Source organism: Salvelinus fontinalis, chromosome 1, assembly GCF_029448725.1.
Source record: "Salvelinus fontinalis isolate EN_2023a chromosome 1, ASM2944872v1, whole genome shotgun sequence".
In the NCBI taxonomy this organism is placed as follows: Eukaryota; Metazoa; Chordata; class Actinopteri; order Salmoniformes; family Salmonidae; genus Salvelinus; species Salvelinus fontinalis.
Genome location: NC_074665.1, coordinates 88919394 through 88937151, shown reverse-complemented (window position 1 = coordinate 88937151; position 17758 = coordinate 88919394). Strand labels below are relative to the sequence as shown.

General features: G+C 41.3%; 1 protein-coding gene across 3 annotated transcripts in view; it reads right to left on the bottom strand.

Annotated features, from left to right (window-relative positions):
• Positions 1-922: 922 nt before the first annotated feature.
• Positions 923-17758, bottom strand: part of LOC129863386 (mu-type opioid receptor-like) — a 28954-nt gene continuing 12118 nt past the window's right edge. For 2 of the 3 annotated variants that reach the window (XM_055935349.1, XM_055935358.1), the window contains exons 2-3: positions 11738-12093; positions 923-8550 (exon numbers count right to left, since the gene is read on the bottom strand). In XM_055935349.1, the coding sequence (XP_055791324.1) occupies positions 8012-8550; positions 11738-12093 (895 nt within the window). In that variant the 3' untranslated portion in view covers positions 923-8011. Of the gene's footprint in view, positions 8551-11725; positions 12094-17758 lie in introns of all 3 variants that reach the window. The other variant, XM_055935341.1, reaches the window with a different exon arrangement.

Sequence of the window (17758 nt, the reverse complement as noted above, 5' to 3'; positions counted from 1 at the left end):
GTCAAGGGGTCTGAATACTTTCCGAATGCACTGCATCTACCTTAATGACGTTGTACCCCTGCACATTGACTCATTACTGGTATATGAGCAAGAGCGAGAGCGAGAGCCATGTACAACGAGCATGAAATATTTGATTTCAAAGTATTACAGAATCATATTATAGACCCTCTACAGCCGGTGGGGGTCCCTCAAGTAATTAACAGCCTGGCAATAACTGAACACAGCTGCTGCTTTCTGGGCTTTGTTTTGTTTCCAGGCTACAAGGTACTATCTAGAACCTAAAAGGGTTCTTCAGCTGTCCCCAGTTGAGAACCCTTTGAAGAACTTTTTTTGGTTTCAGGTAGAACCTTTTTGGTTCCATTTAAACCCTTTCCACAGAGGGTAGCTATCCTTTATTTGAAGAGAAGAGACTGACATCAGACACAGCGCTATGCTCCCGAGTGGCATAGCGGTCTAAGGCACTGCATCTTAGTGCAAGAGTCATCACTACAGTCCTTGGTTCAATTCCAGGGTGTATCATGGGAGTCTCATAGGGCGGCGCACAATTGACCCAGCGTCGTCCGGGTTTGGCCAGGGTAGGCAGTCATTATAAATAAGAATTTTTTCTTAACCGACTTGCCTAGTTAAATAAAGGTTAAATTAACAAACAAAAAATATATACTCTGCATCATTCATCATTACCTAACAAAACAATTTTTCAAATGGTGTCCTTTACGCATAAAATACACATGACACATTGGCTTGTGGGCTGTAATGATATATGATATACATGATAAGTAGATTGGATGGGGAAAAGTGATTTGTCAATCATATGAGATCTAAAGTGTTTGATGTAGTGCATCTCAACCAAAACCTTTTTTTGCTGCATTATAGAGAGGGAAGGTGTGCAGATTTATTGAACATGACCATGTTGGACTAATACTTTTGACAGATTTTGACAGATAATGGTTTATTCGAGTGCTTATTAAAAACATTCATGATATGTCAAAATTCAGAATTTAAGTATATTTAGAAAAAACATTTGCTCATTAACATGCACATTTGGCATGAAAATATGAGTAATTTGATATACTGTACATCTTAGATATTTTGAGTCAAAATCACATACTCAGTTTCAAATTTACAACAATAATTTAGAAAGTACACGCAAGTACATTCACCATGGTAACATTACATTTTAAGACAATTCAGGGATTTTGTCAAAGCACCTGTAATTTCAAAATTGTTAATACAGAAAAATGACACTTTTACAATAAAAAGTTACATGATAGACTATTGTATATTGTCATGTCCCTGAAAAGCGACACAGGCATAATAAGACCACACACCTGACAAAGCCTGATGGCATCCCTATATACACATGCTTTTTAAAATCATTGAATGGATTGACCTAAAAAAATGTATATAATATAGAAATATATCAAGCAAGTACATCGAGTTTGGAATGAACAGCCACACCCTAGGCCTGGGCTCAAATACTAATTAAGGTATTTCCATTACTTTCACATTACTTTCAAAGTAAGTATTTTGATATTTTTTCTTTGGAAATACAAGTATTTTCTACTACTTCAAATATAAGTAGTTGATTCGGTCACATTATTTGAAAATACTCAAATACACAGAAAATAAGTATTTAAAATATAAATACTTAATTAAGCATGCATTTGAACCCAGGCTTGCCACAATCCAATGGTTAGGACTTTGTCCCTGTAAACCTGCAAGCACTGTAATATATCAGCAGCATTATCATGTGGATGGCACATTTTGGATGTGGGCAAGTCATCTGCCAAGTTAAAAATGACAAAAAGTATTGAAAAAAAAAGTATTGAATAAAATATCTGGAATAAACTAAATGTAATCATTTTTTTAAATCCCTTTTCAGTTTTGATATTCTGCACTGCTACAGTAAAGGCAATATGTATTTATTTATTTTTTATTTCACTTTTACTTATTCAAGGGATCCCAATTGAGGCCAGGGTCTCATTTACAATAGTGCCCTGAAAACAAACAACTCACAAATCAACATAATTCAATAAAACAGCAACAAATGAAAATACAAGACACAACAGATACATTTCAACAACACAAATAAATCATTACAATCAACTAAAACACTCGCAAACCTCAGAGAATGTATTCCACATCAGCGCTCTAAACTGCCCCGCTGGCACCAGGGATTCAAGATGTAATGAGGATTGTAAATAATTCCAAAAACGAAGGGCTAATTTTCCTAGGTTGGTAGAGACACAAGGGACCTCAAGAGTTAACCAACCCTGTGAGCAGTTTTGGTGCCTCATGTTTTTCTACTTTAACATAGGGCGGAGCACAGTGTCGTCCTGGTTAGGGTCTGGCCGGTGTAGGCCGTCATTGTAAATAAGAATGTGTTCTTATCCGACTTGCCTAGTTAAATAAAAAATACAAAACAGAGAAGTGAGATATGTTGGAAGTTTGTGCAGTAGAGCTTTGTAATCAAAAATGGAGAAATTAAGTGATCTACGGAAAATTAGAGAGGTCCAGCCGACCTTCGGATAAAGCATGCAGTGATGAGTATTAAACCTGTCACCTGTGATAAAGCGAAGCGGGCTATGGTACACTGCAAAAAAAGGGTTTTAGAGTAGCGGCTGCTGCCTTCTGATAAATGGTGTCACCATAATCAAGAACTGGCAGGAAGGTTGCCTGTACAACCTGCTTCCTGCTGTTCAGGGTAAGGCATTATCTTTTTCTATAACAGAAGCCTACATTAAATATCAGCTTCTTAACTAGCTCATCCATATGTTTAAACATAACATTTTTGTCAATCCAAAAGCCCAGATATATCAAACAGGAAAATGGTTCCAATCGTTTTTCCACCATTCATTTTTCCCATGGGGGATTTTAGAAACACATAAAATAAGGGCTGTGTTTCATGTAGGCTTACCCTGGCGTAATGTTTTGATAACCATGTAAATCTCTCTAGGACAATGTGACTTTTATCAATATATTTGCCTCCATTTACTCTCAGTAGGCGTCATGCAAAATTACAAATCCCAGCAAGCTCCTGCAAGTCAACTCGAGCTGACACCTTCGCTAACAGGTAATGCGTCAATTTAAAACTTGCACAAGACAGTTCACAGACTTGCCAATTTACAGAAATTGAGACAATTTATTAATTACAAAATGTAGCTAACATTAGATAGTTAATCTAGAGATTGTTACCTTTGCCTCAATTCGGCAGGCTTGTCCAGATCATCATGGCATTTCTAGTTTTTTTTTATGATAGCCACATTAGCAGCTAATTAGCATTTCACTTTTGGGGGGGGGGTGAATACAGGATAATATATTGATAAAAGTAACCTTGTCCTGGAGATTTACATGGTTATCAAAATGTCATGCCAGGGTAAGCCTACATGAAACAGCTCTTATTTTAAGTGTTTCTCAAATCCACTATGGGGAAAATGAATGGTGGAAAAACGATTAGTAACTTGACACCATTGTGTCCTGTCTGTGAACATTTAAACGAAAACCAAATTAAAAAGAGACATAGACGCTATTCAAAAACTGACAATGCAATATTAAAACAAATGGGTGGAGATTAATCATAAACCCAAATTAAGAACCTTTTGTTTGATTAAGGCTGACTTTGTAGGTTGTATATAATATATATCTCACACACATAAAAGCAGGTGATCGCTATGTGCACATGTAAGATCAGGGATATTGCCTCTGCGTATTGAAAAAGGTAAGATCAGGGATATTGCCTCTGCGTATTGAAAGATCAGGGAAATTGCCTCTGCGTATTGAAACAGGTAAGATCAGGGAAATTGCTTCTGCGTATTAAAAGATCAGTGAAATTGCCTCTGCGTATTGAAACAGGTAAGATCAGGGAAATTGCCTCTGCGTATTGAAAGATCAGGGAAATTGCCTCTGCGTATTGAAAGATCAGGGAAATTGCCTCTGTGTATTGAAAAATCAGGGAAATTGCCTCTGCGTATTGAAAGATCAGGGAAATTGCCTCTGCGTATTGAAAGATCAGGGAAATTGCCTCTGCGTATTGAAAGATCAGGGAAATTGCCTCTGCGTATTGAAAGATCAGGGAAAAGGCCTCCCGGGTGGCGCAGTGGTCTAGGGCACTGCATCGCAGTGCTAGCTGCGCCACCAGAGTCTCTGGGGTCGTGCCCAGGCTCTGTCGCAGCCGGCCGCGACCGGGAGGTCCGTGGGGCGATGCACAATTGGCTTAGCGTCGTCCGGGTTAGGGAGGGTTTGACCGGTAGGGATATCCTTGTCTCATCGCGCTCCAGCGACTCCTGTGGCGGGCCGGGCGCAGTGCGCGCTAGCCAAGGGGGCCAGGTACACGGTGTTTCCTCCGACACATTGGTGCGGCTGGCTTCCGGGTTGGAGGCGCGCTGTGTTAAGAAGCAGTGCGGCTTGGTTGGGTTGTGCTTCGGAGGACGCATGGCTTTCGACCTTCGTCTCTCCCGAGCCCGTACGGGAGTTGTAGCGATGAGACAAGATAGTAATTACTAGCGATTGGATACCACGAAAATTGGGGACAAAAGGGGGTAAAATGTATTAAAAAAAATAAAAATAAAAAAGAAAGATCAGGGAAATTGCCTCTGCGTATTGAAAGATCAGGGAAATTGCCTCTGCGTATTGAAACAGGTAAGGACAGGGAAATTGCCTCTGCGTATTGAAAGATCAGGGAAATTGCCTCTGCGTATTGAAAGATCAGGGAAATTGCCTCTGCGTATTGAAAGATCAGGGAAATTGCCTCTGCGTATTGAAACAGGTAAGATCAGGGAAATTGCCACTGCGTATTGAAACAGGTAAGATCAGGGAAATTGCTTCTGCGTATTAAAAGATCAGTGAAATTGCCTCTGCGTATTGAAACAGGTAAGATCAGGGAAATTGCCTCTGCGTATTGAAAGATCAGGGAAATTGCCTCTGCGTATTGAAAGATCAGGGAAATTGCCTCTGTGTTTTGAAAAATCAGGGAAATTGCCTCTGCGTATTGAAAGATCAGGGAAATTGCCTCTGCGTATTGAAAGATCAGGGAAATTGCCTCTGCGTATTGAAAGATCAGGGAAATTGCCTCTGCGTATTGAAAGATCAGGGAAAAGGCCTCCCGGGTGGCGCAGTGGTCTAGGGCACTGCATCGCAGTGCTAGCTGCGCCACCAGAGTCTCTGGGGTCGTGCCCAGGCTCTGTCGCAGCCGGCCGCGACCGGGAGGTCCGTGGGGCGATGCACAATTGGCTTAGCGTCGTCCGGGTTAGGGAGGGTTTGACCGGTAGGGATATCCTTGTCTCATCGCGCTCCAGCGACTCCTGTGGCGGGCCGGGCGCAGTGCGCGCTAGCCAAGGGGGCCAGGTACACGGTGTTTCCTCCGACACATTGGTGCGGCTGGCTTCCGGGTTGGAGGCGCGCTGTGTTAAGAAGCAGTGCGGCTTGGTTGGGTTGTGCTTCGGAGGACGCATGGCTTTCGACCTTCGTCTCTCCCGAGCCTGTACGGGAGTTGTAGCGATGAGACAAGATAGTAATTACTAGCGATTGGATACCACGAAAATTGGGGACAAAAGGGGGTAAAATGTATTTAAAAAAATAAAAATAAAAAAGAAAGATCAGGGAAATTGCCTCTGCGTATTGAAAGATCAGGGAAATTGCCTCTGCGTATTGAAACAGGTAAGGACAGGGAAATTGCCTCTGCGTATTGAAAGATCAGGGAAATTGCCTCTGCGTATTGAAAGATCAGGGAAATTGCCTCTGCGTATTGAAACAGGTAAGATCAGGGAAATTGCCACTGCGTATTGAAACAGGTAAGATCAGGGAAATTGCCACTGCGTATTGAAACAGGTAAGATCAGGAAAATTGCCACTGCGTATTGAAACAGGTAAGATCAGGGAAATTGCCACTGCGTATTGAAACAGGTAAGATCAGTGAAATTGCCACTGTGTATTGAAACAGGTAAGATCAGTGAAATTGCCTCTGCGTATTGGATCAGGGAAATTGCCTCTGCGTATTGAAACAGGTAAGATCAGGGAAATTGCCTCTGTGTATTGAAACAGGTAAGATCAGTGAAATTGCCTCTGCGTATTGAAACAGGTAAGATCAGTGAAATTGCCTCTGCGTATTGAAACAGGTAAGATCAGTGAAATTGCCTCTGCGTATTGAAACAGGTAAGATCAGTGAAATTGCCTCTGTGTATTGAAACAGGTAAGATCAGTGAAATTGCCTCTGCGTATTGGATCAGGGAAATTGCCTCTGCGTATTGAAACAGGTAAGATCAGGGAAATTGCCTCTGTGTATTGAAACAGGTAAGATCAGTGAAATTGCCTCTGCGTATTGAAACAGGTAAGATCAGTGAAATTGCCTCTGCGTATTGAAACAGGTAAGATCAGTGAAATTGCCTCTGCGTATTGAAACAGGTAAGATCAGTGAAATTGCCTCTGTGTATTGAAACAGGTAAGATCAGTGAAATTGCCTCTGCGTATTGAAACAGGTAAGATCAGTGAAATTGCCTCCAAGTATTGAAACAGGTAATATAAGGGATATTGTCTCTGTGTATTGAAACAGGTCGGTTTGTGGTGAAATGGAAGAGGAAAGACTATGTAACTATTGTGACCTCAAAGAGAGAACTCAATTCATTTTATCCTCAATTGCCCTTTCTACCATGATATACCACGATAATTCCACCAGATCTACCCTGGCATTATGTGGCTGAGCGATGAAGAGAATCTGAAATAGTTTTTTGTCCATTGTATATTTCTGTTTGCAGATTTTTTTTATAAAGCCTGGAATAAAAGAAAAAGGGTGACAGAATTCAATTCAAAGTGCACATATGTATATAGATTGTGTATATCACTCACAATTGAAGGGCTTGTAAGTAAGCATTTCACAGTAAGGTCTACTACACCTGTTGTATTTGGTGCATGTGACAAATAAAATTTGATTTTATTTAAATCTTCTTTGTGCCAGACCGGGTTTAAATGCCATCCGTTTCATATTGCTGTATTTCTTTTGTAATTAATTTGTATTAATTTTTACAGCTCTAGGGTTGTTATTATTACTGCTTGAATAACCTTATTTACTATTATTCATTTATCATTCTTTATGCGGTGCACACTGCACTGGATAATCACTGAATAATCACTTTGAATAATTGTAATGTTTGTTTATGCGTCAGTAAATCCAGTAAGGGATGGGTTGCCAACTGGCGATTTGACACGGAAATACAATATAATTCATTCATTTGATAGTTCCCAAACCACTTGCACATCATATACACATATAATACATTATTTTGTACAGAACATACAGTATATAAAAGCTGCTATACATAGAGTAGATGTAAAGCAGATTGGTAGGCTACATCCATTTTCTGATTTTAACATTAATAATATAAAGCCATTGACCCTGGAAGCAAACAATAATGTAATTGTAAACAAACAAACTGATCATTTTGATCTGATGGATGGTCAGCTCTTGCATCCATAGCTCTGTCTATCAATTTGACAGTGGTTACATTCCTCAAGCCCCATCTCTCAGCTGTTTACCAAAACAAGTGGTGGGGTGGCCACTTTGTTTTTGTTTTTAATCGCCGCTTGACCCTTAAATAACAATCTTCTTGAATTAGTGTCTTGAAATACGTGCTCTCAATCAAGAGTTTCTAATTGTGAATGTTGTTGACCACAGAACATTATCCTATTACAGTATGTTCAATATACCTGTCTACAAAGATACTGTGTACATAATAGTTGATGTTTGTTCATTTCAGTGTTCTGCCTAAAGTTCAACATTTTAATAATGCTACCTGACAGAAAGCCTTATGCGGAGTGTCATTCTGCATTCAAATACTCGTTAGCCTCTCCAGAAAGAGGCGACAGTACGATCGATGCTTGTGCTACGTTGCACTTCTGTATCTTGGCGCATCATGTGTCAGAGCTTTGTGTCAGAGCACTGTGGTTACCTGGGTGACTTCCGAGCTCATGTCATCGTTTGGCTGGTAGCGTGAGTCCAAAGACAACATCTCCATACCTAGTCATACCTGTTGATTGGACCTCTCCACCCTGTTGGCGCTGGAGTGCTGATCGCGCTGGTGCTGCTGGTGGGGGCGGGTACGAGAAGAATTCTGCAGCTCCAGCACAGAGGGACTCAAGGGGATGCAAAATTCGCGGAAGCAGCGCTTGAAGTTCTCGTCCAGGAAGGCGTAGAGGACGGGATTCAGGCAGCTGTTGGTGTAGCCCAGAGCGATGCAGAAGTGCCAGGTGACGGACTGCAGCAGGGAGTTGGGGATGTTGATCAGGGCTTTGATGATGACGTAGATGTGGATGGGCGTCCAGCAGATGATGAAGACGGCCACCACCACCAGGACCATGCGGGTGATGCGGCGCAGGTTGCGGTCCTTCTCCTTGGAGCCAGACAACATGCGCACGCTCTTCAGGCGCAAGATCATTAGCCCATAGCACACGGTGATGATGAGGACGGGGATGATGAAGGCAAAGATGAAGACGCAGATTTTCAGGAGATTCTCCCAGTACCAGGATGGGTGTGGGAAGATCAAAGTGCAGTCGATGATTCCTGAACATGTGGAGATTGAGTACAAGACACAGTTGAAGGAATGTAGTACATGAGGAAACCAATAGCTTCACAGCAGTCTTTTTCACAGGTAAAGTTGAAGTCAGAAGTTTACATACACCTTAGGCAAATACATTTAAACTCAGTTTTTCACAATTCCTGACATTTAATCCTAGTAAAAATTACCTGTCTTAGGACAGTTAGGATCACCACTTTATTTTATGAATGTGAAATATCAGAATAATAGTAGAGAGAATTATTTATTTCAGCTTTTATTTCTTTCATCACATTCCCAGTGGGTCAGAAGTTTGCATAACCTCAATTAGTATTTGGTAGCATTGCCTTTAAATTGTTTAATTTGGATCAACCGCTTTGGGAAGCCTTCCACAAGCTTCCCACATTAAGTTGGGTAAATTTTGGCCCATTCCTCCTGACAGAGCTGGTGTAACTGAGTCAGGTTTGTAGGCCTCCTTGCTCGCACACGCTTTTCCAGTTCCGCCCACACATGTTCTATTGTATTGAGGTCAGGGTTTTGTGATGGCCACTCCAATACCTTGATTTTGTTGTCCTTAAGCCATTTTGCCACAACTTTGATAAGCATGCTTGGGGTCATTGTCCATTTGGAAGACCCATTTGCGACCAAGCTTTAACTTCCTGACTGATGTCTTGAGATGTTGCTTCAATATATCCACATAATTCTCCTTCCTCATGATGCCATCTATTTTGTGAAGTGCACCAGTCCCTCCTGCAGCAAAGCACCCCCACAACATGATGCTGCCACACCCGTGCTTTACGGTTGGGATGATGCTCTTCGGCTTGCAAGCCTCCCCCTTTTTCCTCCAAACATAACAATGTTCCTTATGGCCAAACAGTTCTATTTTTGTTTCATCAGAACAGAGAACATTTCTCCAAAAAGTACAATCTTTGTCCCCATGTGCAGTTGCAAACCGTAGTCTGTTTTTTTGTTTTTTTTATGGCGGTTTTGGAGCAGTGGCTTCTTCCTTGCCGAGCGGCCTTTCAGGTTATGTCGATTAAGGACTCGTTTTACTGTGGATATAGATACTTCTGTACCCGTTTCCTCCAGCATCTTCACAAGGTCCTTTGCTGTTCTGGGATTGATTTGCACTTTTCGCACCAAAGTACGTTCATCTCTAAGAGACAGAACGTGTCGCCTTCCTGAGCGGTATGATGGCTGCGTGGTCCCATGGTGTTTATACTTTTGTTTCTACAGATGAACGTGGTACCTTCAGGTGTTTTGAAATTGCTCCCAAGGATGAACCAGACTTGTGGAGATCTACAATTCTTTTCTGAGGTCTTGGCTGATTTATTTAGATTTTCCCATGATGTCAAGCAACGAGGCACGGAGTTTGAAGGTAAGCCTTGAAATACATCCACAGGTACACCTCCAATTGACTCAAATTATGTAAATTAGCCTATCAGAAGCTTCTAAAGCCATGACATCATTTTCTGGAATTTTCCAAGTTGTTGAAAGGCACAGTCAACTTAGTGTATGTTTATTTTACCTTTATTTATTTAACCTTTATTTCACCAGGCAAGTCAGTTAAGAACAAATTCTTATTTTCAATGACGGCCTAGGAACAGTAAACTTCTGACACACTGGAATTGTGATACAGTGAATAATCTGTCTGTAAAAAATTGTTGGAAAAATTACTTGTGTTATGCACAAAGTGGATGTCTTAACCGACTTGCCAAAACTATAGTTTGTTAACAAGAAATTTGTGGAGTGGTTGAAAAACTAGTTTTAATGCCCTAAGTGTATGTAAACTTCCGACTTCAACTGTAGATAAAGCTACATAGGCCCCAAAGCATTGCTCATAATGTTAGCCATAATAGTCAGCTATTTGTTAAACAACCTTTTGCAGCCTGCTTCTATTCCCCAAGCTGACTTCAGATAGAGTTCCTTCAATACACTGCAAATAACACCCATTCTCCTCTAACCAATAAAAAGAGCTAAGATAGGCATTTTGAAAACCTGTAAAAACCAATTCAGGAGATGCATCACTAATTTTTCTGACAAGTTTCCATCCCACTATTATACTGAAATGATGCATGGACTTTAAGACTATTTAACATGGTGGAAGCTGCTAGTGGAAGCTGCTAGTCTATGGTTATATTAGTCATCAGGGCCTCCCGGGTGGCGCAGTGGTCTAGGGCACTGCATCGCAGTGCTAGCTGCGCCACCAGAGTCTCTGGGTTCGCGCCCAGGCTCTGCCGCAGCCGGCCGCAACCGGAAGGCCGTGGGGCGACGCACAATTGGCATAGCGTCGTCCGGGTTAGGGAGGGTTTGGCCGGTAGGGATATCCTTGTCTCAGTATGTAAAATGTAATGAAATGTAAAAAAATGTAATAAAATGTATGCACTCTACTGTAAGTCGCTCTGGATAAGAGCGTCTGCTAAATGACTAAAATGTAAATGTAAAATGTAAAATCTTTAAAGTCTACATGGTGGAAGCTGCTAGTCTATGGTTATATTAGTCATCTTTAAAAGATGCACTATGTAGAAATCGCTCTGCAATTTCCTGGTTGCTAATTTCAGTTTATGTGACAAAACAAGCAAGTATAGTGTACAGCCTCCATACTCAACTGGCAGATTGCGGACCGGAACGGGGTCAATACGGACCGCAGGTTCCAAAAAACATTTTTTTATAAAAAAAAAAAACATGTTTCAGACCCCTGGTATCATTTAAACACACATAACTCACATGTATATGTGAAGTTAGTTGGGTCGCTCCAAAAGTTACATATTGCAGCTTTAAAGCATTATATTTATGAATAGAGTTGGAAACCTACATTAAGGCCAATTAGGGATGAACACGTACAAAACATTATTTAATATAGCCTCTGATTTGCAGTTTTAAATCCACCATTATGTAAAAGTTAATGTCACACGTAAACCTAAATAAAGGAGCTGAAAGTGTTCTTATTACATGATAATAAAAAACACTTCATAGCTAAACATGGCACTTTCTCTATGACTCAGACCCAGACCATGTGTAGGACAGCAAAGTGTTAATTTGGCGAATTCCATTCGCTTCACAGAAATAAAATGAAATGTAAAACATAAGTGTTACTCTCTCGCTACTGTGGTGTACTCACTGACCTTATAGATAGGCTGCCTACAATTGAGGATCAAAGAAAAACAGCATGGGGAAACGTACTGTCATACTTGCCATTATCAGTTACAGTAGTTAAGGCGGTGAACATGACAGGCAGACCAATGGCAGAGGACAGGATCCAGTTGCACACGTTGACAATCTTCGCGTTACGGGGCGTGCGGAAGTCTAAGGCCTTGACGGGGTGGCACACTGCAATGTAACGATCAATACTCATGGTGGTCAATGTGAAGATACTGGTGAACATGTTGTAGTAGTCGATTGATATCACTATCTTGCACAGAACGTCTCCAAACGGCCAAGTCCCCATCAGGAAGTTGACACTCTGGAAGGGCAGTGTACTGGTGGCTAGTGCATCAGCCAAGGCCAGGTTGAAGATGTAGATATTTGTGGCGGTTTTCATTTTAGTGTATCTGGAAAGATAACATACAGAAAGAAAAATGGAGAGACCAAATTAGGGCATGCTTATCAGAAGACAAATAATCTGGACAGCAGCTTGTCCATCTCAAAACCACAGGCTCAGCAATATCTTCGGTTCACCTTGCCGTTCATGGCAACGTCTTATCGCTGTGTCTCAGTTTCTCAGACAAATCATGCCACCAAGAACAGGTTTACAATATATTGGATTTATAAGGAATTTATATTACAAACAAACAAACACACAGACAGATGGTGTATTGACATAGGCCTACATACACTACTGTTAATTAATTCTAATCCAATTTTTCTTTCTTACAGAGTTACCTACTGGGTAGCTCTCGAAAACCCTTCTAATTATCTGTGGGTTTTCAGAGGTTAGCTCCGCACACGGTTGACTGCGTGTCAACTACAATTCCTCCGACAGTGTGTTTTAACCTTTAGAAATGTCAATAAGCATTGCTTGCGAAACAGTTGCTGATATACCTTTTATTTTTGATACAGCGCATTCGGAAAGTACCCCTTCCCTTTTCCACATTTTGTTACGTGACAGCCTTAAAAATAGATCAAATACGGTTTTTCCCTCATCAATCTACACACAATACCCTATAATGACAAAGCGAAAACAGGTTTTTTGAAACTTTAGCAAATTGATGAAAAATAAAAATCAATACCTTATTTAGATAAATATTCAGACCCTTTGCTATGAGACTCGAAATTAAGATCAGGTGCATCCTGTTTCCATTGATCATCCTTGAGATGTTTCTACAACTTGATTGGAGTCCACCTGTGGCAAAAACCAAGCCATGAGGTTGAAGGAATTGTCCGTAGAGCTCAGAGACAGAATTGTATCGAGGCAAAGATCTGGGGAAGGGTAGCAAAACATTTCTGCAGCATTGAAAATCCCCAAGAAGAAGTTTGCAAGAAGTTTGGAACCACCAAAACTCTTCCTAGAGCTGGCTGCCTGGCCAAACGGAGCAATCGGGGGAGGGCCTTGGTCAGGGAGGTGACCAAGAACCCAATGGTCACTCTGACAGAGCTCCAGAGTTCTTCTGTGGAGATGGGAGAACCTTCCAGAAGGACAACCATCTCTGCAGCACTCCACTAAATCAGGCCTTCATGGTAGTGTGGCCAGACGGAAGACACTCCTCAGTAAAAGGCACACGACAGCCCGCTTGGAGTGCGCCAAAACGCACCTAAAGCATCTTGAGAAACAGGATTCTTTGTCTGATGAAACCAATATTGAACTATTTGGCCTGAATGCCAAGAGTCAGGTCTGGCGGAAACCTGAACCATCCCTACAGTGAAGCATGGTGGTGGTAGCATCATGCTGTGGGGATGTTTTTCAGCGGCAGGACGTGGGAGACTAGTCGGGATCTAGTCAGCGAAAGATGAACGGAGAAAGATCCTTGATGATAACCTGCTCCAGAGCGCTCAGGACCTCAGACTGTGGAGAAGGTCACCTTCCAACAGGACAACGACCCTAAGCACACAGCCAAGACAACTCAAGAGTGGCTTCGGGACAAGTCTCTGAATGTCCTTGAGTGGCCCAGCCAGAGCCCCAGCTTGAACCAGATCAAAAATCTCTGGAGAGACCTGAAAATAGCTGTGCAGCAATACTCCCCATCCAACTTGACAGAGCTTGAGAGGATCTGCAGAGAAGAATCAGAGAAACTCCCCAAATACAGGTGTTCCAAGCTTGTAGAGTCATACTCAAGAAGACGTGAAGCTGTAATCGCTGCCAAAGGAGCTTCAACAAAGTACAGAGTAAAGGGTATGAATACTTATGTAAATGTGATATTTCATTTTTTTAAATAAAAACCTGTTCTTGCTTTGTCCTTATAGGTTATTTTTGTGTAGATTAGGAAAAAAACTAATTTAACCCATTTTAGAATAAGGCTGTAATGTAACAAAATGTGGAAAAAGTCAAGGGGTTTGAATACTTTCCAAATGCACTATATCAGCGAGAAATAATTTGTCAAATAAAATATACACTTACTGTAGCAGTTTTGCACAGATCCACAAGCTGTGTGTACCTCCAGTTGACAAACTACACTTCCTCTCCAGTTAAGTTTACACACAGGTGTTGAGAACTCGCTACGCTACATAGCTAATTAGCACAGGTGGCTGCCTATGTCTTGCACCTGTCTTCCGTAAACAAGCGATGTAACATGGAGATATGGCCGTGTAGGAACACTAACCCAATTAAGGTGTGTAGTAATATTTTTATTTTTTTAAGTATTATTATTATTTTGTGCTGATATGAATGATACGTTCCTTCTAGTACCGCAAGCGATACGTTTTAACAGTCAGAACGATCCTAAAAAAACTCTCCCGGCCAGAAGATACTATCATCAATAGGCGCTAAGGTTAAAGTACGTTATTGTTAAACAAACAGACAGTCATTGTAATGGAATTTGAATTTTTACTTGAACAAATATTTGACCAGCCTAAATCCTCTCATGACAGGCACTGACACTAGTTAATCAAAATGATTAGCTCCATCAGCATAAAGACAGTGTTGAGTGGATCATGAATGTCATTTCCACCCATTAGATACTACATTGATCTCTTACATATCATATCAGAGCACTTATGATACAGTTGGGCTTATTACACCAATTATCCAGGCATACCATAAGTAGTGTTGTCCATTGTGTTAAATTCAACGGAGCAGACTAGATTTTTTATCCGTATCTGTTGTCATCCCCGATCTTAATAATTTCAATCAAAATCATATGGAGTTTATTGTGCTCAGTTACACAAAGAACGTATTGTTGCAAAATTAAGTACTGTTCACTTTTGTTGTTTCTTAATTTTCATTATGAGGCATCATTTGTAGGTTTCATTTTGTTACTTTCTAGGTTCAGCATATTCCTGTACACAAATAAAACTAAAAGGAAACAATTTTCACTTGTATAACTATTCTGCAATAATTTCTTTGTAGTAGTACAGAGAGTAAAGGTGTGTTTACATTGTGGAGATGCAGAATGACTACAAGGAACTGTCGCTTATATGTGAATTAAGAGTTTCGGAGCAGTCTGACCCTGTGCCGGATGCCTTTCTAATCCAAATCTCCCGGGCAATCTTGTGGACCGACCTGCCAACATTTTACGTTTGCGTGTGCTGCGGATTACCATTAATTACATATTATATAAAAGTTATGAATTGAGTTTTGGATACGTGGGGGGGAAACTCAAGCGTGTCAGAGCTTGAACTGTCGTTCCTGCGTCTCCGCAATTTAAGGATAGTAAATAACGTATTGCTATTGAACTTCCCATAATGCCCAAAAAGAAAGAGTGGCATATCTTAAACAGATAGAAAGGGTTGTGTAATTGGCTATATAAATATAAATAATATTCCAATACAATCCAATTATGCTCATCCACATCATTCAGATTGGTTTTTCATGAAAAAATGTTTAATTCATTTCCAATGCCACATTAGCAGTCTGGGATTGTCTCATTTCCAAAACTCTTTATTATCTTCTAATGTCAATGAGATATTCAGAACAGATAACAGCAAATCCTTTTTATTTTGGAAAAATCTCGCTGATGACACTGTTTAGATAGATTACTAAACCGTACCGTGGCACTGATTAAAAAGGGTGATATCTAATCAGTTGTACAACTGAATACCTTCAACTGAAATGTGTCTTCTGCATTAAACCCAACCCCTCTGAATCGGAGAGGTGCGGTGGGCTGCCTTAATCGACATCCACGTCTTCGGCGCCTAGGGGTTAACTGCCTTGTTCAGGGGCAGAATGACAGATTTTTACCTTGTCAGCACGGGGATTCAATCCAGCAACCTTTCGGGTTACTGGCCCAATGCTCTAACCACCAGGCTACCTGCCACCCCAAAAGGAAGTTAGAGGAAGGAAGTTAGAGACCGTTTCACGAGCCAATGCTAATTAGCTTTAGCGCAATGACTGGAAGTCTGAAAGAACAGCGCACTGAATGGAACTCTACAGGAACAGCTAGCATGCTATAGTTCCCATAGACTTCCAGTCACTGCGCTAATGCTAGTTAGCAACTTCCTTCAAACTGCACGCAGAGACATAACAATTGGTATCCACGTGTTCATCTGACTCTGGGGAATTTGATAAAGGGCTTCATTGACAAAACCCCAAAGTATCCCTTTAAGATACAAGGCATTTTCTGGATAAATACAATCTCAAATTGGCCGCAGGTAGCCTAGTGGTTAGAGAGGCTAGACAGCAACCGGAGGGTTGCTATTTTGAAATTCTGGGTCTGATGGGAAGAATATGCCAGGAAGGGAATCCTGGATGCCATTGCCTGCTGTTGTGCCCTTGACCCTTGAAGGCACTTTACCTACACCCCCCCCCCTCAACGGGCGCCAGGGTGACAGCCCCCTGCTCCAACCTCTATATGTATGTGTGTCATTTGGAGGGGTTGGGATAAAGAGGAGGTCAAATTTCAGTTGGACGTCGTGTACAATTGACAAATAAAAGTTAACTTGATCTCAAACGACTCCAAAATAAAAACAATAGCACAGGAACCCAAACAATGAAAAGACAAAGAATTCAATCAAAGGCACATTGTAAACAAATACACTGCATTTTTCTTTTAAATGTAATTTACTCTTGAGCTGACATCCGTAGCGTTCACTCTGAATGCAATCTCTGAGAACATCAGGGAAGTTGCCTTGTCGATAGTGCATTGCACTTGGATTGAATCCTGGCAGAAGATTGAGATGGCTGAATGCATGCCAAAATAAATTGAACTATTTTATTTGAAAAGATAATTCATTTTTTGTCTGCTATGTTTGCACATGGAGTCAGGCATTATTCGTAGGCCATGGATGTACACAAGGAACCGGATGTCTTGAGCTTAAAGCATAACATTGTCCGTGTCTGATGGATGGGTCTGATGTCATCAGTGAAAAAGCCCAGGAAGGAGCCAAGGGCAGGGTGTTTTGTATTGCACATTCTGGAACACATCATGTCTGTCTATAACAACACCATAAAACACAGCAGGGGAGAATTGTTGATAAGGTGAAGCTTGAGTGTCTCATACAAAACATTATGATTGCCTACCAGTTCCAGGGAGAGAGTGAAAATGTGGCTCCCAATGTACTCTCTTTGTAAGAGATATCTGGATCTGGGCAGAAGGGATATCTGGATCTGGGCAGAAGGGATATCTGGATCTGGGCAGAAGGGATATCTGGATCTGGGCAGAAGGGATATCTGGATCTGGGCAGAAGGGATATCTGGATCTGGGCAGAAGGGATATCTGGATCTGGGCAGAAGGGATATCTGGATCTGGACCTAGGGCTGTTGCGGTGACTGTATTACGGCCACACTGGCGGTAACGAGTCATGAAGGCAGTCAAATTCCATGTGACCGTCACGGTAATTAGGCTTCTCCAAGCTCTGATGCTGCTGATGGTCATTAGTAGCCTACCAAACTTGCTAACTGACAGGCACTCTATAATCACTCTGACATCAATGCAGTGTTCGAAAATCTAATCAAACACTTCATGAGTGCCCATGAGCTCATGTTGGGCAACATTTCTTTGCAATTGCACAAGAAAACAAAGTGATAGCCTCTGTTAAAAAGAGGAGGATCTCATCAGCTTTCTATAGGCTAGACCTACTATATTTATCAACTTTCCTAATATTAAGCACAATACTTCTCTTTAA